Source organism: Chiloscyllium plagiosum, unplaced genomic scaffold, assembly GCF_037043375.1.
Source record: "Chiloscyllium plagiosum isolate Xiang-an unplaced genomic scaffold, Cpla_swu_hap1 HiC_scaffold_12, whole genome shotgun sequence".
In the NCBI taxonomy this organism is placed as follows: Eukaryota; Metazoa; Chordata; class Chondrichthyes; order Orectolobiformes; family Hemiscylliidae; genus Chiloscyllium; species Chiloscyllium plagiosum.
The window spans coordinates 18,108,287-18,130,549 of record NW_028270150.1 but is presented as its reverse complement, the minus strand read 5'-3'; the positions used below and the strand labels follow the sequence as shown (position 1 = coordinate 18,130,549).

Genomic DNA, 22,263 nt, shown 5'->3' with positions numbered 1-22,263 from the left:
ATAGATATTTAGCTATTCCATCTATTACAATAGTCTCCTGTCTCAAGCTGACTCTACTAACTGTTAATTAGATATTTTAATGTCATGTCCCAAATATTTATTGTCCCAATCCTGTTTCTCTGTTAACAACACTTAACAGAGAAACTTGCTTTATTACTTGTGTTATCTTATCCCGCCAGACTGACCTTTCAGCCTTAACCTTACTCTGCTAATTGGTGTAAGAACATTCCACTATGGTTATCCCATTCTGCCTTTCACAGACCACAGATTGCCAGTGGTCTTCATGTTTAACCCTTCCCATGCTTTCATATTCTTTACTTTCTATACTAGCTGAAGCCCAACTGGACTTCAAACAGACAACTGGCTTTATCATTGGAAAATGCAGGAAGTGGAGCATATGAGTTGCAGACATACTCCCTCCAATCCGATTGAGTTTGGGAAACACTACTTGAATGAAGGCAGTTGCATTGCCTCACTTAGGATATATCCTCTCAATTAGCCCATAGCAAAGCCCCAAAACAAAGCCAAGCCTCAGCCAAACAATTAAAATTTTCTGCAGGATCTGGGCTGGCAAGCCATTGTAGTTGCTGTCAGTATGCAGACTTGAGACAAATAGAGTTGCTCATCCCTCGATGCCCTTGAGAAGTCAGTGATGAGTTACCTCTTGAACCACTGCAGTTCATGTAGTGTAGGTTAACCTCTAATAGCCTTAGGGGGAAAATTCCATGATTTTAACCCAGTGACATTGACGTAACATACTTCCAAGTCAGGATGGTAAATGGCATGGAGAGGAACTTGCAAAAGGTGTTGTTCTCATGTATCTGCTGCCCTTGTCCTTCTAGATGGAAGTGATAATGGGTTCGGTGAATTTCTGCATTGCATCTTGTAGATAGTACACACTGCTGATACTGAGCATCGGTGGTGGAGGATGTGGATGCTTGTGGATGTGGTGACAATCAAGTGGTCTGTTTGTTCTAGATGATGTCAATCATCTTGACAGTTGTTGAGTTGCACTCATCCAGGATTGTGGGAGCATTCTGTCACACTCCTGACTTGTTTCTTGTAGATGACAACTAGGAATGAGCAAGAAATGCTGGCCAGCCAGCGATGCCTGCACCCCACAATGAATCATATAAGTGTAGCAGGACTGCAGAACTTGGATCCAATCCATTGTTTATGGGATCACCTTGCTCTCTTGATAGTCATTTGCTGCTTATTCTGTTTGGCAGGCAAGTAGTCCTGTTTTGTAGCTTCACCAGGTTGACACCTCATTTGTAGGTATTCCTAGAGGTGTTTCTGAATCTGCCCAGTTACACTCTTCATTGAACATTCATTGATTTTCATGTGCAAAGTTGCTGAGTGTTTTATGTGCCGTGTTGAATTTGCAGAACTTTTTATCTGGCTTAGAATTTTGTAAGATCCTCTAATGATTGTGTGCTTGTGACTTTGTGGTTTTTTTAAATTCATTCATGGATATGGGCATCATTGGCTACTCAAGCATTTATTGCCCATCCTTAATTGCCCAGAGGGCAGTTAAGAGTCAATCACATTGCTGTGAGTCTGAAGTCACATGTAGGCTAGACCAGGTAACGATGGCATATTTCCTTCCCTGAAGGACATTAGTAAATTAGATGGGTTTTTCCCTGATAATTGGCAAGGGCTTCATGGTCATCAGTAGGCTCTTATTTCCAGATTATTATTGAATTTAAATTCTATTATCTGTCATGGCAGAATTCACACCTGAGTGCCCAGTACAATACCTGCGTCTCTGGATTAGTAGTCTATCGATAATACCACTCGGCTATCACCTGTCCTTGAAACTGAGTAATTGTTGGCTGGGGAAGTAACATTGTCTCTATATACCTAAGGCAGTAATATTGGAGCAAAAATCTGCTTTTAATTCAGAGTACTGGAGTGTAAAAAAAGATGCTTGTTTGCAATTTCTACTGAGGTTTTCTTTTGATACTGCAGTATATTATTTCTGATGTATTACAACTGTCTCATTTCAGAAAAAAAGTTCCATTTACAATCTAAGGAACAATCTTTGAGTTTTTTTATTAATTTAACATGTTAAATAATCTCCTCTCCCACATATTCTATGGAGCATTCGTTAAGTGTTTTGAGCAAAACCATAATAGAAGTCTTTTGTACTTCCCAATAAAATTACATTCCCTGTTTACACTGTTGTTGTCAAAGTGCATTATAACAACTTAAAGACTGAGGATTGGGAGAAAAACTTTCAGAAACTAGGTTGCATTGAATGGTCTTCCAATCAATGGAAAGGAGATACTGCTGCACTTTGCAGTTTCCCCTCCACATTCAAACTGATGATGTTTGGACACATGGTATTTAGAATCTGTGTGAATGGAACTTCAGTTACAGATGTCAATGCTAATATTACATTTCATTACCTCTGCACCATTCCAAAACATTTGACTCAAACATTCTATTAACACAGATGAACTGCTGCAAAAGGAGCAGAGCTATATTGATGACTTGGTGGCAAATTCTGTCAGCGACACACGAATTAGCTATGGAAACGATGCACTGATCCCATCTCTCTCTGAGACGAAAACAACAATAGAACTTCTACCAGATGACGGGGAGTTTAATCTCGATGACTTTCAACCTCTGCACCCATTTGAGATTGACTCCATCCCTGCTAACACAGAGAATGAAGGTAACAGTGGAATGGGGAAGATTTGAAAGATGAAAAACAGATGGGCAGAATAAGTACAGTAATAGCATTTCAGCCAATGTGGAATTATTTAATATTGAGCCCTGTTGAGGGTGAGGACAGCTGTATCTGAGCTTTTCCATTTTACTGTCTTGATGTAAGACATCAAAGGGCCTGTAATTGAAATGTAATTTTAAAATTCTGTTTGGTATCATTGGAAACAAAAGTTTAGTTTCTTAATTAAACCACTGAATATTGGAGAGGAATAGTTATTTATTTTCTGCCAACCACCCTGCCTACCTCCTACAAGCTGGACAGAAGCAAACTAAAATTTTCCATTAATGGAAAATCACAAAGCCCTTTTATAATCTATAATACGCATCTTCTAATTATAAAAATACCTCATCATTCAAAGGATTATCTGCACATGACAGATGTTTCAAAAACATTCCAATTGATTCATTTGCGAGAGATAGATTACTGTGATGCTGGTTGTATTTGTTGAATCTGAACCTGACAGTTACCAGTGGCTCTGGTGAAAAAATTGTTCTGTAGCAGTTCTAGGGTCTGTTAGCTCAGTTGGCTGGACATCTGGATTGCAATGCAGAGTGACACCAACATCATTGGTTCAATTCCTGCAGTGGCTGATGTTCCCATGAAGGACTCTTATTCTCAGCTTTTCCACTTGCTTGACATGTGGTGATGTCCAAGTTAAACCACCACCAGTCAGCTCTGTCTGAGAGAACAGATCCATGTCGAGAGTGAGGTGCTGGTAAAGCACAGCAGGTCAGGCAGCATCCAAGGAGCAGGAGAATTGACATTTCTGTCAATTCCTGATGAACGGCTTATGCCCGAAACGTCAATTCTCCTGCTCCTCAGATGCTGCCTGACCTGCTGTGCCAAACTCTCGACTCTGATCTCCAGCATCTGCAGTCCTCACTTTCTCTAGAACAGTCTTATGGTTTGATACGACAGTGGCAACTTTACCTTTACTAATTGTTTAAAAGTTTTGGAACCCATCTTCTCTGGCTCTACCAGACTCCTCTAAGAAGATTATTTCTCTCCCATAATATGAAAGAACACAGGGACAAGGATATTTGCTCCCTTTTGGTTAGCTTTAACAAAATAATAATCTTCCTGTGTGGGAGTTCCAACTCAATGTACTTTCTCATTCAATCTTAGGGCACCAACATTTCCCTTTTTATTTATTCAAAATGGGATGGGCCTGAAGCACAACAAACTACAAAGAATTTAGCAGTACCTTGCTTTTTCCTGTTTAAAACTAAATATTCTTGGGGCTGGGGCTGTCTGGTTCTTTTTTAAGTCTATCCCAGCTCAAACATTGCCCTCCAACTAGGGCACATGTTACAGAGCTCCTTCATGGGGAAGCACATAGCCAAGCTTTTTCTGCACTATTCACCATTTTTTTTCTCCTTGCTGCCTGTATCTCCTTCAGTGCAGCATTGGCATCTTCTGATTTTTCTCTTATTTTTATTGGAGTGCATCCAAGATCTGCTTTGAGGATCATAATTCTGCTTTTAATTCAAGTCAATGTGATTTACTCTGTGAATTGCTAAGCAGTTTTCTTGTATTCTGTGTTATGGTTTTGAGAAGGACCAGGAGGTTGAAGTATTAAATAACAGCAGCAGCTTTATTAAGATGACATCGGTGATGGGCTTTTTGTATTCTGTGTTATGGTTTTGAGAAGGACCAGGAGGTTGAAGTATTAAATAACAGCAGCAGCTTTATTAAGATGACATCGGTTGCTGGAGGGAATCCTGAGGGACAGGATCTACATGTATTTAGATCGGCAAGGACTGATTAGGGATAGTCAGTATGACTTTGTATATAGGAAATCATGTCTCACTAACTTGATTGAGTTTTTGAAGAAGTAGCAAAGGAGATTAATGAGGGCAGAGCAGTGGATTTGATCTATAGTATAATAGAGGAGAAAGTGAGGTCTGCAGATGCTGGAGATCAGAGCTGGAAATGTGTTGCTGGAAAAGCGCAGCAGGTCAGGCAGCATCCAGGGAACAGGAGAATCGACGTTACGGGCATAAGCCCTTCTTCAGGAATTCCTGAAGAAGGGCTTATGCCCGAAACGTTGATTCTCCTGTTCCCTGGATGCTGCCTGACCTGCTGCGCTTTTCCAGCAACACATTTCCAGCTATAGTATAATAGAGTCTATTGACTTCAGTATATGGACATTCAACAAGGTTCCTCATGGTAGACTGGTTCACAAGGTTAGATCGCATGGAATACAGGGAGAACTAGCCATTAGGATACAGAATTAGCTCAAAGATAGGAGACAGAGGGTGGTGGTGGAGGGTTGGTTTTCAGACTGAAGGCCTCTGACCAATGGTGTGCTACAAGGGTCGGTAGTGGGTCCACTGGTTTTCATCATTTACATAAATAATTTGGTTGTGAACAAAGAAGGTATGGTTAGTAAGTTTGTTGATGTCACCAAAATTGGAGCTGTAGTGCACAGCTAAGAAGGTACCTCAGTACAGGTATCAGATGCGCCAGTGGGCTGAGGAGTGGCAGATGGGGTTTAATTCAGATAGATGTGAGATGCTGCATTTTCGAACGACAAATCAGGACAGTACTTATACGCATAATGGTAAAGTCCTAAAGTGTGTTGCTAAACAAAAAGACATTGGAATGCAGGTTCATAGTTTCTTGAAAGTTGAGTCTTGGGTAGATAGAATAGTGAAAACGGTGTTCTGTGTACTCGCTTTTATTGATCAGAGCATTGAGTATAAGAGTTGGGAGGTCATGCTGCGGCTGTACAGCACATTGTTTAGGCTACTTTTAGAATATTATGTGCAGTTCTGGTCTCCCTCCTATTAGGAAGGATGTTGTGAAACTTGAAAGGGTTCAAAAAAGATTTGCAAGAATATTGCCAGGGTTGGAGTGTTTGAGCTATAGGAAGAAGCTGAACAGGTTGGGGCTGTTTTCCTTGGAACGTAGGAGGATGAAGGGTGATCTTATCGGGTTTGATAAAATCATGAGGGTAATGGATAAGATAAATAGACAAGGTCTTTTCCCTAGTGTGAGGAGGGGTCCAGAACTAAAGGGTCTCGATTTAGGGTGATAGGGGAAAGATTTGAAAGGGACTTCAGGGGCAACTTTTTCACGCAGACAGTGGTACGTGTATGGAATGAGCTGCCAGAGGAAGTGGTGGAGGTTGGTACAATTACAAAATTTAAAAGGCATCTGGATGAGTATATGAATAGGAAGGGTTTAGAGGAATGTAGGCCAAGTGCTGGCAAATGGGACAAGATTAATTTAGGATTCTGGTCAGCACGGACAAGTTGGACCGAAAAGTCTGTTTCCGTGCTGTAATCTCTATGACTCTATTTCATTTAAAAAAAAATAAACATTTTCTTTACAACCTGCAGCAAGCACCATCTTTTCTATTAACAACGTCAAATCTGTTTTCCTGTCCTCCTCCACAATTGCACAGCCATGTTAAGACTGCTTTAATCAACACCATGGTGGACAACACCTTTCAAACCTAAACCTCTAACATCTATAAGGACCAGCGACAGAAAACATATAAGAAAGTCAGTGCCTGCATGTGCTTCCCAAGCCCCACACTATCCTGATGCAGAACTATATCATTGTTCTCTCACTGTCGCTGGCTGGAAAGCTTGGAACTCCTTTCCAAACAGCTTTGTGGGTGTACTAACCTACATAGGCTGCAGGGATGGGCAACAGATGTTGCTTTAGCCAGATCCTCTGAAACAAATTAAATAGTGTTGGCGCAATTTCAAAATTTGCAGGTGGTGTAAAGTATAGAAGTATTTTGAACTGTAGGGAGGGCAGTGTTAGATTTCAAGGGAATGTAGAAGGCCAGTTGAATGGATAGTGTTATGATCCTACCTGATATTATTAATGAACGTGTCATATCCCAGATGCAAACCTGGTCTGATAAATCATATTTTAACTTGTTTAATTTTAACAAAGTGGTTTCTTGTTGAAACATAAGTGTAAAATGCTACAGATTTTGCTATAACAATAAAACAAAAGATTATTAACAAAGGATAAAATAGAACAAGCCAAACCATCTATTTATGTTATAACTTGAAAATGTTTCAAATACAATGCAAATGTAGCTCCATTAATCCAAAGACGCTCCTTCATAAGTTAGAAAGAAACAGAAGTTTTTCAATAGTACTAGTTCATTATCCAAAAACACCATTTGTACGATATTCATACCAGAGTCCCTGAATCTAACAAACTAGTACGTTTAAGTCACTATGACTTCACCGTTTAGAAGATAGCTTGTTTGTGGAGCTATCATACACCCAAGTTTCAACATACTCAGCTTTAAGTAATGGTGTGAGATTTTTAACCTAAAACCTCTGATCCAGAGGTACAGTAACTGTTTATTCTAAGGCAGTTTAGTTCACTGTATCCTTCTCCAGAGCACAGGTCTGAACAATTAGTTAATCCAAGCATTTGAGCATTGTTTATGAAGGCTATGGAGAGGGTACAAAGAAGATTTACAAAATAGACAGTTACATGGACAGATTGGGGATTCTCTTTCCCCTCTTTGAAGAAGGGGATGTTGAGAGTCGAGTTGAAAGATGTGTTTTAAAATCATGAGAGGTTTCTCTTGATAGAAGTAAGTTCTTCCACAGAATAAAGGTTAAGAACCAGGGGATACCAATTTAAGATAAGTGACTAAAAGAGATTTTTTTGCAACATGTGGTTAGGATCTGGAAGTCACTGCCTGAGAGCCTGGTGGGGAACATTCACCCCTGGCTTTAAAAGGGGATTCAGTAACCCATCTGAAGAGAAATTTGTTTTTGTACAGATGGCAGGAGCGTAAGACTATTTGAGTTGTTCTTGCAGAGATCTAGCAGAGGCACGGTCTGAATAGGCTCCTATGTTATAACTATTCTTGATTTTGTGTTGCAATTCCAATCTTTCTGATTTAGTAGGAAGGGAGTGCTCAAAGCACTCGAGCTTCTGCAAGATGAAAATCTACCTCTCCTAACTCCATGTGGTGCAGATTTTCCCATAGTCCTGTAACGAAGAGGTTCAGGATTTGTGATCAATGGCAATGACGTAATGGCAATTATATTTATAAATCAGTGGTGTCAGAGAGACTTGGTGGAGAATTTATAGACTCTGGTGTTCCAAAATGTCTGCTGTCCTGGTCTTTTTTTAGACAAGGTATGTTGCAGATTTAGAAAGTGCTTTGAAGAAACCGTAGCAAGTTGCTGCAGTGCATCCTGGTAGACACTGCAACCATGTGGTGGTTCACCAGTGACGGAAGGTGTACTACGTTGGAGCTGCATCTAACTAAGCAAATGGAGCATTGACCAGACTCCTAACTTGTACACAGTGAAATGGCTTTCAGGAGTTACTCATTACAGAGGCTTCAATGTGTTTTGTATCGTATTCTTTGGCTAGTACAAGCCTCTACAAAGCCAGGTCAAGGGCAAAGAGGCCTCAGTAAAGCCTAAAACCCTATCTCCTGCAGAAATATTTCCTGACCCAGAGAGAGAGATAAAAATGGAAATATTCCCATTAAAGCTAAATTCAATTTTTTTTCTTGAATATAATGCTTTTCCTTCCCTCATTGATTACGCAGTTCTCTTTTATCTGTTAGCTAAATGGAAATGATGCTCTGGTTTGCAAGATATATTTGGTTGAAATAAATTGAATAGATCTAATCTACCTGCATGTCTCACTATAACAACCAAAACGAAAGCAAGACACACAGTTGGGGGTGGAGAAGAAACTTGCAGGAAAAAAAATATAAAATGCAACCTAAAACTTGAACCTAATCACCTAATAGTATAATGACTATAATGAGGTTCTGAAAATTCATAATTGTCTGCCTAATAGTCCATCTTTCATAATTTCCAGCATGCTCAGTTACATGTGCTGCCTCCAAGTGAAACAACTAAGAAAATTTTACAAGGGTGGGGAAAGAAATTAAAAGTCAAATGGGAAACCAGTACAATGACTGGAACCTTATCCCCTCACCTCTGAACCCTTGAAGCAAGCGCAGTCAAGACCAATAAGGGTGGAGGTCCCTATCACTTGTCCTTCATTCCTCCCTAGAACATCTTGACACCAAGAACAGCTATGTAAGAATCCTACTCATTTACTACAGTTCCGCCTTCAACACTATTCTCCCCTTGAGACTGATTACTAAACTTAGTAATCTCGGACTAAGCCTCACTTTCTGCAAATGAATCTTCAGTTTCTTGACCCATAGGCCACAATCAATGAAGATTAGAGACAATATTTCACCATCACTAACACTCAACACTGGAGCCCTTCAGGGATGTGTACTCAGCCCCCTACTGTACACACTGTACACCCATGACTCCAAATGATCCAGACTAATGCTATTTACAAGTTCGCTGATGACACACCATAGTCGGTCGAATCTCAGATGGCGACGAAACAGACTACAGATGGCAGGTGGGAGAACTGGATAAATGGTGCACTGAACAACCTAGCTCTCATTGCCAGCAAAACCAAAGAACTCATTTTTGACTTTCGGTGGGATGTTACTCATGCCTTTCCTACACATTAACAGCACAGGTGGAATGAGTGGAGAGTGTCAAGTTCCTGGGAGTAGTCATCCACAACAAGCTTTCTTGGACTCTTCATGTGCTTGCTCTGGTTACAAAGGCCTAACAATGTCTCCTCCTCTTCAGGTAGCTGAGGAAATTTGGCATGACAGCAAATACCTTTGCCAACTTTGATAGGTGCGCCATCGAGAGCATTCTGTCTGGATGTATTACTACCTGGTATGGCAACTGTACCATCCAAGATCGGAGACGGTTACAGAGAGTGGTGAACTCGGCCCGGACAATCACAAAGGCCAACCTCCCATCTATAGAATCCATCTACCAGGCCCCACTATCAAGGAAAGGCCGTCAGCATTCTCAAAGATCCATCCCATCTTGACAATGTTTTTTCACAACCTCTACCATCGGGGAGAAGATATAGAAGCCTGAACCTATACCAGCCAGTTTCAAAACAGTTTCTACCCTACTGTTGTGAGAATACTGAATGGACCCTCAAACTCTCAGCATTCGCCTGTACCTGTGTTTTCGTTTTTGCCACTGTTAACCTGTTATTTACTTAGCTACGCTATTTAACTGTGTGATCTGCCTGTATTGCTCGCAAGACAAAGCTTTTCACTGTGCCTCGGTACACGTGACAATAAATTCAATTCAATTCATTTCAATTCAATTCCCCTCTGATCATTTGTGAACTGATTTTATCACCTGGTTCCGTAAGATCTGGGCCCATACACTGCCCCCCCAGTCTGCCTCTGATTGATGTATTCATACAGATAACTTGATTGATGATGATTGAAGACAGTACCACACTGATGCAGTATAACCTCATAACATTTGGGGGCTGGAGCACATTATGGCAGTAAACCAGGAGTTGTTTTCCTGATTGGGGGTATGCTTGATGCTGAAATAAGGCCATAAGAAAGATTAACAGAAGTAGGCCTGCTTTGCCTTTCAGTAGGATCATGGCTGCTTCTCTCATCAACTCTCCTGTCCTTTCCCTTAGATACCCCAACTGATCAAAAATGTATCTATGCCAGCCTTAAATGTATGCACAGACATTCCCCCCTCCCCAGCTCTCTACGGCAAAGAGTTTCAAAGGCTCTCAACTATCTGAAAGAAGAAATTCCTCTCCATTTGAGTCTTAAATTGATGTCCCTTAATTCTGAGGTTATGCCCTCTGTCCCTGGACTCTCCCATGAGGGGAACCATCCCCTCAACATTTACACTGTCAAACCTCTTAAGAATCCTGTATGTTTCAATGATATCATCTCTCATTCTTCTGAATACCAATCAGTAGAGTCTCAACCTATTTAGCCTTATCTCATAAGACAGTCTGTTCATACCAGCAATCATCCTAGTGAACTTTGCTGAACTGCCTCAACTGAAATCATATCTTTTCCTTAAATAAAGTGGTAATGTAGGTGACCTATTCCTGAGCCTTTGCCGAAGTCATTTGGTAGAAGAGGTTTTCAGCGACAATTAGTGAAAGCTATAATCTACTTAGTGCAGAATAGTGTTGCAACATAGAACAAAGGAAACATTTTTTCGTGAGTTTGCATCCAGACAGACTTTTTAAGCTCGCATCATCAAGAATGTTGTTGTCTCACCTTGCTCATAGTGATTTCAAATGCAGTGCCCTTTAATCCTTATACCAGCTCATGTGAATGTTTTGCACTTGCCCAGATGAGCCAGCTTCCCACTCCCACTCGAACAGATTGTTCAACAATAATTCAGACCCGCAGTATGAAAGGATTGGCAGCTGGCCTTGTTAATGGAAAGTGATTGTGTGATGCCGTGCCAATACCCTACAATCACTTGGGAGGCCTACCAAATGGTGATACTGTTAACTGGATTCATAACAGATTTCTGTTTTATAACAAACACAATTCAACTCAGAATGAGTTTTAAAAGTGAATTTGTCAGGCTCTGTTTCAAATAACTTCTTAGTTGTGAAAGCTAATTGTGAAAAGATCATTTTCATGGAGTACAGCCTCTTGACTACTAACCAGATCTGAGGTATTCAGACAGCACAGTATTTTTCATTGTGCAACAAAAAGTGAAGACTGTATGTTAGTTTGTTAATGTACTAATTATGGGATGTGGGTGGTTTGCACATACTCACAGGTACTGTACCATGTCCTGTCTCTTCTCAGATGACTTTCTGAGACCTTATATCAAGATTAGATGAGTTCTTTCACCCTTTCTGGTTTGAAACTTTAGCAAGATCAAAATTCTGCAAAGAGTGACTTTGAAAATTAATTTTAAAGTTAAGCAAAGTTAAGGCTGTTTTTATTTAGCATAGCTGGTATGTCATAAAGCAAGGCAAAGTAATTTGCCCTTAGTTAGGTATGCAGTCAAAGTCAACCTAGATTTCTGTGCCCTACCTTCTGTTCTATTTATTGTTTTGCCACCCCCATCCCCTGACTCTCAAAATCTATTCCATTTCTCTCTTTCATAAATAACTTTCAAAGAATCTTACATTACAGACTCAGGTTTTTTTAATGCCTGTGCCAGTATTGAATGTAGTCCTTTATTCCACACTTTTCCCCATATCTCTGAAAATTAATTGTATTCAACTATATGTCCAATTGCCTTTCAAAAGTCCCTATGTAATCAGATTCCAGAGTGCTTCCATTACGGCAGCTTTAATTTAGAGTCTGTCAAATGGGACTTCTGATTGGCTATTTTTTCTAATCCTTTGCTTTTATGGACTAATCCAAAATTCCCACTTCTGGGCATATTTGCTTTTGGGTAGCATTTCCAGTCATAAAATTTCACTGTTATAAACAAAGGAACAAATACCAACAGACTTTTTCTTTTGTTCTTAACACGAGTGCAAGTTTCTCGTCTCAATCAATTGTGTGAATATTGTGCTACCCATTAAGTTTTGCAGAAGTAGGGCATGGGGAAAGAATGGTTTTGTTCTTAACATGGGTGCAGATTTCTAATCTCAATGAAGTTTGTGATTATTGTATTGGCCTTTGGGTTTTGCAGAGGTAAGGGCATGGGAAAGGATGGTTTTGTTGAACAATAATGGAAACAGTTAATATTCCATATTGCTGGTGTCATCAAGGCTAACCATATTTGTTTGGATTGCTGGCAGTTATCCTGTGTGGCTGATGCAGGGGCCTATACAAGCTGCTTATGCTCCTTTTAGTTGCTTCTAATTTTGTTTCCCTCACCACTTGCTGATTTTTACTTACTCTTTTGTTTCTACTTCTCAATGTACATGCCCAGTTGAACCAGTTGATGCGCGGCCAGCACCAGACAGAGGACTAACCACTCGACCAGGTATCCATTTGCTTGGCTTATGCTGAATGCTGATTTTAATATGGTTCAAATTAATACTTTTTGTTTTATTTTTACTCTTAAATTGCATCCCTTGTTTTAATTTGCACAAATATAGTGCCCAATGAGGGAGATCACAAGGAGCAAGGTTAACTTTTGGACAGAGCAGTTCTGACTTTGAAGAGGATCATATGAGGAATGTTTCGTTGAGGAAATTGACCATTTCTTCTCTTATTCTCTCTCCCTCCTGTTCTCTTTCTCCCTCCTCACTGCTTATCCTTTATTTCCTTCCCCTTTTCCTGTGTTCCTTCTTCATCCCCACCCTACATCTTTACAAGAGCTTGCTGCATAGAAAAGCAATTCTTGTTGATGCTTTATGGGGGTTGGAGAGTATGAGAGCAGAGAGAGACACCAGAGCATTCATTTATTTTCTTCTTATCTGAAGGCATGGTATTGCTAAACTCCAGCAGCAACAACAATACCCCTGCCCCAAGATCTCACCAAGTGCAATTCATATTTGAGTCCACAGTGAGTTTGCCCTTCCTCTTTCTCTGCATTTTATCTCCCCCTTCCCCTTGTTAGGATCCCTGATTACAATTTAAATTAACAAATATTTTTCTCACCCTTGCCTTGGAATGCAATATCAACTATGGCATTCCTACAATTCCCTTAATTGAGACTAATTAACTTGGCACAAAGTGTGGTCTTGGACATTGTCTTTGGGCGGGTACACATTCTCATTGCAAAGTTAGAAACGTTCCAAATGGTTTTGTATATACACAGGCTCTGGACTCACTGGCATTAAGACAGAGGAAATAGCGGAAGTAAAGACGGAATTCCGACAGGATTCTGGGTATGAGGTCCATCATCAGAAGCTGGTGAGTGATTTTGTAGTATAAACTATTTGGAAGGTATTCCTAATGATATGGAAACTTTAACATTGTGTCTGCTGATTTGGAAAATGGGCCTGTTATTAGTCGTGCCGTTTTAATCGACGAATGCTAAATCAAAACTAAGTCAGTTAATGATGTTTCATATTGACACAAATGTGCTGTAACCATCAGGTCAGGAACGTGATCAAATCTGCGTCATGTTCCATGCTGAGGACAGCTGTAAAACATTCAAAAAGATCAACACCATTTGTGATTTATACACTGCCACTGTACATTGTCCTCTTATACAAACGTACAGATTAGGAGCAAGGGTAGGTAATTCGGCCCTTCAAGTCTGCTCCTCCATTCAATGAGATTATAATTGATCTGATATGGCCACAACTCAACATCCCATCCTAGCCCTGAAAACCTTTGACTCCCTTATTGGTCAAGAATCTATCTACCGCTACCTTAAAAGTATTCAATGATCCTTCCTCCAGTGCTGTCTGACAAAGTGGGTTCCAAAGTCCTAAACCTATCAGAGAAAGGTAGTCCTTAACTGGGTCCTAAAATGTTGCTCTATGTACAATGTGCAGGTTGCAAAGCAATGACTTAACAAGGCAACTTCAATAGCGCATTCCTTTTCTGTGAAGTTCTTCACTAAGAAGGAAGCAGCACTAAATCTCTCACCATCCTGATTTAAACATCGCTTAACATTTCTTCCCCATTAGATGAACAAACGGAGCATATTGTATCCAAATTTGCTGGAGATAGAAAGCTAGAAGGCAGTGTGAGCCATGAGGAGGGTGAAAATAAGGAATGCTAACTGCTGTGATTGACTAGAAGGGTTAATGTGGGGTTGTGTGAAACTATCCAATCTGGTATGAAGAATTTTTTTAAAAGTTCAAAACAAGCAAACATTGGTATTCGGGGGGCATTGAGGGGGATCTTCGCATGCACACAGAATTAGCATTCAGTACAGCAAGCAATTAGGAACGTACATTAGTTATATTAAGTATGTTTGCTTTAATTGCAAAAGGACATTAACAATATAAGGGCAGGTTTTCTGCTGGCTAGACAGTCATTGTGCCATCTACTTTAGACGTTGTGCATGGGGAGCCTGCAGAATCCCTATTACAGCACACTGAAGGAATTGTCTGGGCACTTCTAAGAGACTAAGTTGAGAAACTGCACTCATAGTGTTGAGAATTTCTAGAATTTTCTACCTCAGCTCAATTGCTAAGTAGACTGACAGTAATACATTTTGGGACATGGAGAGAAAAGGACAGGAAAGTGGCATAGTTTAACTATGATTTTATTCACTAGCAGAATAGCAAATATTGTTCTACTTTTGTCACAGGGTCAGTATCTTATAATTTCCCACCCAACACTATTCTTGGAGCACCTTTAACTGTGAAAACTGTAGTGGTTCAAAAAGGTGTTCGGCATCATCTTGGATAGCTTGGCATGGGAATAACTGCAGTCTTGCCAGTGTTACCCACGCACTGAATTCAGTGTGCAATAAAATGTGGGCTGAGTCTGCTGACATCGAAAACGTGTTTTAAAAAAATGATAAGCTAGCATGTACATAAAAATGAAAAGATTTGAATGAAAAGAATGCATTGGGAAATGTAAAGTGTCAGTAAATTTTTAAAGAAAAATATAAATATTGGCTTGCTAATATGCATGTGGAGAATGAAAAAAAAAATTAGAGGTAAACATATGTAGTCAGCAGTTACTGGTAAATTGTTGATGTCAGCAAACACTTAATTGAGAGTGTTGTGGATTGGTAGAATATGCAGAATTGACCTACAAAAATTAAAAATGTAGCTTGGACACTCCTAAAAGAACCTGCAAATGAATTTTGAAGGCGTAGGTGAATCGGCAATAATTTGATGGTGTTAAAATTGAGAGAAAATGCGAGACTCTTTATTTTGGCTTTATGGCTAGAAAATTAGAAAGGTATTTAAATAGATGGAAACTATGCCGAGATATCTTAAACATCCAGAAAGTTTATGGAGGGTCAAATGTGGGAGTTTAGCTGTCATTGAATTGGAAATGTCAAGTTAAGAGACAACAGAATTTTGAGTTGGTCATATCTCTAACTCATAACAAGTCCCTTCACTTCTGTGCTCACTGACTGACAGTGGCAGCTGGTTCAGCTATACCTCCATTTATTATTTTCTTGTGTTTAAATTCTTCCCCAGCCTTAACTTTCCCTTTCTCAGACCACTCCAAATCTAGTCTTTTGACCATCCCTGAAGTTCATTGATCCACCTTTTGGCAGACGTTCTTTCAGCTGTCAAGGCCATTAGTTTTGGAATTCCCTCCCTCCCACTCTATGTCAATCCTCTTTTAAAATGCTCCAAAAAGTGCTTTGAGAAAGCTTTTGATCATCTGTTGTAACATATCCGGTGTCAGTTTTTTTCTGCCAATTCTCCTGCAAAATGTTTGGCTATTTTAGTATGTTAAAGGCACTATATAAATGTAAGTGTTGGTAATGACCTTGGATGTAATTTATTTAATTCATTCATCGGGTGTGGACATTATTAGATGGGCCAGAAGTCTGTTGTTGTTAAGCTGATGGTGAACTGTCTTCTTGATCAGCTGTTCTCCATTTACTTGAGGGAAAGGGTTCCAGGACAGTTCAAAGATAAAATGCTTTTACCTGCTTTGTGTCAGTGCTGCTTTGTTTTTAAAAACTGTAAAGAAGTAAAAGGTTGTAACATCTAAAACAATCAATGTTATTGCTTCCTAGATCAAAGCTCAACCAAAACTATTCTAATTTGGAACACTAGGTACTTTAAGCTGTCAGGAGCCAGATGCAGTTAAATGCCTGAAATGGGTACCTTAGTGTTAATTTTGATAATTAGACTCTGCAGTGAACCCAGAATAGGCATGATCACATGTCTTTTATTTTAAGAACCATTTTTCTCACTGCTTTGACACAATTGAGAATAATTGTAGTTTAGTGTGTGTGTTTTTGCGTATGTCCTTTTGAAGATTACCCTTATTTAGCAACGAGTCAGTGTAGGGTGTATACTCAAGAGAGGCCATGGTGAATATAAATGAGAATCCTTTCCATTTTAAAAATATACCTCGGCTTGTCTGTGCAGAAGTTGAATTCTTAGGCAGTGTGTTAAACATTCAGAATCTGCAGATGCATAACACTTTCCAAATAAACACGAGCTGCAGTCTTGTGGTTTTATGAAATATCACAACAGGTCTCAAGATTAAATGTCTTTCTATGTTTGAGACCTAGTGCAGCATAGATAAGAGCAGCTGTTTTTGCTAACAATATAAGTGACTGCATTTTTAATGTATAAATGACATATGCTGAAATTTTTAAAAATTCTATTCCTGCAGTAAATTGAAACACAAAGCTTTCTTGAAGTAGTCAAATCTAATGCAGGGCACAGTCTTATGAATGTTGTGTAGGAATTGTTGAGTTTGGGTTATATCTATGTGTAATTCTACTTCGTAGGTGTTTTTCCCAGAGGATGTTGGATCAAATAAAGGAGCTATCATTGGTCTCATGGTTGGTGGTGTTGTCATAGCAACAGTAATTGTCATCACCCTGGTGATGCTGAAGAAGAAGCAGTATACATCTATTCATCATGGTGTTGTTGAGGTAGGTAATTATTTACCAACTATTTCAACCAACCAGTGGTATATATCAGTATATTATGTTGGTATCAATGCTGCTGTCTTTAAGTTTTCCTCTCAACCACTGTTTTCTCCTGCTTTATTGAAGATTTTGATTAATTGCTGTTTGGACCAAGTAACACTTATTCATGTTGTGCCAATGATTGGTTCTGGCAAGTGAATTCTCATTACTTGGATTAGCTGAATAACTTGCATTGTCATTCCCTCCAGGGTTTTAATGTGAAACTGAAGTCTGCGGGTAACAAATAACGCTGATGGTGGTGAGTGTAGGAATTAGTTGCAGGATGGCACACTCCCTGTCACTTGGCCCATTTATGTACGAGACTTGACATCAGACTGTGAAAGCAATATGAATATGTCTCAGCAGTTAACTAAACATTTGTGCCTGAAAATAAACGAACAATTGGTTTTGTCGATCTTTTGGTTTTCTTAGTTTGCGCCTCCTGATTTCTTGCTGCAATATAGTTTTGTGTGCTGTAAGTCATTTGGTTCTTTACACCATGCCTCCAGTGTGAGCTTGAATTGTACATTAGCAAGCTATCTAACTTCACTCTACGGTCTATCTTGATTGTATGTGACTACTTTCATCATGTTACATTGCATTTAGAGGATAGTGACAGGCCATTCACCCCCTGACTGGTTTATGCTGCATACAGATTACCTCTTTCTCAACTGTGCACTGACTGAAATGTGTTGCCAGAACTCTTTCAAAGCTTAGCATTCAACTTTTTGTTTTGACTACCCCATGTCTAAAATCCTGAAACCAGTTATAGTTCCACCTCCTCCCTCTGTTTTTCTCTCTTAACCATCATCACCATTCCCCCATACCCCTCCTCCAAACTCCCAAAACTACTGTGACCCCAACTGAGATCAACCATCTGTGCTCAGAGCAGGAATTGAACATAGAGTCTTGCTATTTGGCAAAGTGCCATATCAGGCAATACGTTATCATACTATTAACAGGCAGTGTTGTGGACAGTGTAGGAAACATGAATAAATGAATATAGATGAGATGGATCAATTAGAGAGTTCAGAGCTCTGACCCCATCGACAGCAGTGCTAGGTTTTCTCCTGATAACTGCAGTGCAGTGAAATCTCATGGAGAATGGATTGCAGAACAGTGCAGCAGGTTCCCACAGTGACATTATTTTAGCATAATTATATTGCATTTGGGGCTTCTAAGAGAAACTCAATTACTTTATTTGCATTTCATGTTGATTCCCAGAAAAGCCATGAATGATGCCTTGCACAATTTATGCTCATTTAATCTACTAAGCACTGAAATATTTTTCCATATTTATCGAAGCCTTCCTTGTCTTTGCCTTCATGCCTCCATAAGAACTGCTTATTATTACAACGAGCGCAAGTAAACGGGAAGAGATGGTCATGTTGACATTCTCTTACTGGGTAGACCATTGGGACACCACAAACCTTCCCTTAAAGCAAGCTTGAATAAAGCTCCATAAAGACTTGCATTCAGTGTTCCAGTCCTTTTTGTTTAAATATTAAATTGGAGTGTGGTGTGGTGGTGATGTCACTGGGCTAGCAATCCAGACCCAGGGTAATATTCTGAGGGCTTGAATTGAAATCCCATCCATAGCAGATGATGAAATTTAAGTTCAGTAAAAACCTGGAGTAAAATGCATATTTAATGCATATCAGGGCAGCACGGTGGCTCAGTGGTTAGCACTGCTGCCTCACAGCACCAGGATCCCAGGTTCAATTCCAGCCTCGGGCAACTGTCTGTGTGGAGTTTGCACATTCTCCCCATGTTTGCGTGGGTTTCCTCTCACAATCCAAAGATGTGCAGGTCAGGTGAATTGGCCATGTTAAATTGCCCATAGTGCTAGGTGCATTAGTCAGAGTGGGGTGGGTTACTCTTTGGAGGATCGGTGTGGACTTGTTGGGCCGAAGGTCCTATTTCCACACTGTAGGGAATCTAATCTATCTAATCTAATCTAATGGCAACCATGTAACCAATGTCAATTGTGGTAAAAAATCTATTTGGTTCACTAATATCCTGTCGGAAAGGAAATCTGCCATTTTATCTGGTCTGTCTTCCATATGGCTCAGACCCTTGGGCAGTAAGGGATAGGCAGTAAATGCTAGCGACACTTATATCCTATTAACAAATTTTTTTTAAGTTACAAGCAGGTGCATCAGTTTCCCCGTTATATATCTATCGTTTTATCAATCATGACTTGATGGATAGCATACTGTCCTCTGAGTCAGAAGATGAGAGTTTTAGTCCAGCTCCAGAGATGTAAGTGTAATGCAGAGTGATACTGTCAGTGTGATACTAAAAGGGCAGTACATCATCATAAATGCTGCTTTTCAGATGACGCCTTATAGTTAACCTCTTAGGTGAATGTGAAACATGCATCGCACTACTTTGAAAAGGAGTAGGGGAGTTCTTCCTGGTATCGTAACTAATACTTTCCCTCAATCGACAAATAAAAACAGCTGCTCTCATCATCACATTGTTGCTTCTGGAATTTATTGTGTGAAAATTTGTGTTTGCCACATTCCAACAGTGACTGCACTTCATGGGTTATGACACATCTTGTGGAATTGAAAAGTGCTTTATGAATGCAAATCTTTTTATTCTTGGTGTTTTAATATAGGCCACCTTATCCTTGACTTCCATTACTTTGTGTACCAGGTTTTAACTATCTTCAGTAATGCCCTTTGGAAATAGAAAATCCCAATTAAAACACCTACTGCAATTGCTGTTGGCAAGCCAATTTGTTTAAAAAAAAGGTTGGGTTTACTTTCTTATGGTTGCTAACAATTTAGGCACTGCCTCTGTAGCCCCAAAATGGCTTTCAGACACTACAGTCCTTCACGGTGAGTGTGCTGCATCATATGATATTTTTAAATATCAACAAAATGGTATAATTCTTCCTTGCCTCTTGCCCAACAGGTCGATGCAGCTGTAACCCCAGAGGAACGCCACCTCTCAAAGATGCAACAAAATGGATATGAGAATCCAACATACAAATTCTTTGAACAGATGCAAAACTAAAACATCCTCACGCATCCGTTCTAAAAAGTAGTGTAATCTCCCAAGCTGGACAGCATATGATAGCTTCTACCGTGTGGTGTTCAGTTTGCCCAAGACACTCCGTGTACCATTATTCTGCTCATTCTCGCCTTTTTTGAACAGCTGTGCTGTAACACAAGTAGATGCCTGAACTGGAAGAAGTGAAAATTAAGAAACAAACACAAATGTATTCTTGATGAGCATTTTAACTGTTTCACTACATGATTATTAATGAATGTTTTTTTGTGAATTGTTAGGATTTCTCTGTACTTAGTGCATGATGATATTTGTCTTCTACCCAATTGCTATTTATCATGTAGTTTGTTAGCAGGTTGTACTGTAATCTTGTGATTTTGTGCAGATTATGAAGTCCTCCTTAAATTGCAACATGCTTTAACATATTTGTGCTACAGTCGGTGGGGAGGGGTTATGTGGGTGCTTCTGTCTTGGTCAGTTTTAACTGCTTTGCAGGTGAGCGGATACCATGCTGGTTTGGTATTTTTTTTTGAGGTGGGTGGGAGGGAGGGATGGATATGGGCAGAGAGATGAGAAAAAGCAGGCTTACTATGCAGTAACATTGTAGTGTTAGTGTTAATTATTCCAGGTAACACAACAGAACATTTTTTTTCTTTGCAAGGGAGCTGCTGTTAAACTGAATCTTCTTCGATGCTGTACAGTGTCTGTGAGCTGCAGAATAAAGGAAATGTCTGGTTTCTTGTGCCTGTGTTTTGTGTACCAATTTAAGCGTCGTTTACTTCGAATCTTTTATTCATGTTAAACCTTGATTCTTTTTCTGAATGTAACTGTATTAGATGTGTCCCTGTGGCCTGCATACCCCCATGACCGAGCAAGCAACTTCATGGGGACATGCTTGAAACAGATGTATATACTGAGATGTGCTCTCAGTGATAAGATGGGTTGTACAGATGTAGCTTTAAGAATGGCTTTCTACAATGTATTACATAAATAAATTTAACACGATTCTTAATGAACTGTGGCTTGAATACCGTAGTTTTGTTTCTTTCAACACCTTCAATATATTTGTTTGAGAAATAGCAATAGCATCAGAATTTCTTATATATTTCTGCAGTGAGACTCACTAATTAGGCCAACATTTATTGCCCATCATTACTCACCCTTAAAATGTGATGAAGAACTCCTAACTTGATCTGCCACTGCACTCCAATGGTGTATGTACACCCACAAGGATTTTAAGAAGGCAGTTTCAGGATTTTGACCCAGTTACTATGAATGAGTGGTAATAAGTTTCAAGTCAGAATGATGTATGACTTGGAGAGAACTTCACTGTAATGATGTTCTTATGCATCAACTGCCCTTGTCCTTCCACATGTTATAGTTTGCAAATTTCGAAGGATCCGTGAAAGGAGCCTTGTTGAGTTGCTGCAGTGAATCTTGTAGATGGAACACACTGCTGCCATGTGCTTTAAGATTGCCAGGAGTGATTATTTAAGGTGGTGAATAGAAATCCAATCAAGCAAACTGTTGTGTCCTGGACAGTATCCGGCTTTTTGTTGCAGTGGTGCTCATCCAGGCAAGTGGAGGATATCCCACAAATAACCCCATCCTAAATGATAGAAGGGCCAACAAAAGATAAGGCTGAAGCATTCACAGTAATCTTCAGCCAGAAGTACCAAATTGATAATCCATCTCAGCCTCCTCCAGTGGTCTCCAGCATCACAGATGCCAATCTTCAGCCAATTCACTTCTCTCTATGTGATATCAAGAAATGGTTGGAGACGCTCGATACTGCAAAGGCTATGGGCCTTGATGATGCCCAATATGTCCTATACACACACAGCAGGCTAAATACAACCTGGCCAATTACCATCCCTGTCAGTCTGCCCTCAATCATCAGCCAAGTGATGGAAGGGGTCATCAACAGTGCTATCAAGCAGCACCTCCTCAGCAATAATCTGCTCAGTGATGCACAGTTTGAGTTCCACCAGGATCACGCAGTTCCTCAGAGACCGCAATTTCCCTTACCACGTGGTTAAAGATGCCCTCCAACGCATCTCGTCCACATCCCGCACGTCCGCCCTCAGACCCCACCCCTCCAACCGTAACAAGGACAGAACGCCCCTGGTGCTCACCTTCCACCCTACCAACCTTTGCATAAACCAAATCATCCGCCGACATTTC

At 40.0% G+C, this 22,263-nt stretch overlaps 1 protein-coding gene across 4 annotated transcripts in view; it reads left to right on the top strand.

Moving 5' to 3' along the window:
* appa (amyloid beta precursor protein a) overlaps positions 1–21,095 on the top strand; it is a 183,801-nt gene extending 162,706 nt beyond the window's left edge. For 2 of the 4 annotated variants that reach the window (XM_043701399.2, XM_043701397.2), the window contains 5 exons: positions 2,459–2,680; positions 12,472–12,525; positions 13,306–13,400; positions 16,879–17,025; positions 19,984–21,095. In XM_043701399.2, coding sequence (XP_043557334.1) covers positions 2,459–2,680; positions 12,472–12,525; positions 13,306–13,400; positions 16,879–17,025; positions 19,984–20,085 — 620 coding nt within the window. In that variant the 3' untranslated portion in view covers positions 20,086–21,095. The remainder of the gene's footprint in view (positions 1–2,458; positions 2,681–12,471; positions 12,526–13,305; positions 13,401–16,878; positions 17,026–19,983) is intronic. The other 2 variants (XM_043701400.2, XM_043701398.2) reach the window with 1 other exon arrangement.
* The last annotated feature ends 1,168 nt before the right edge of the window (positions 21,096–22,263 follow it).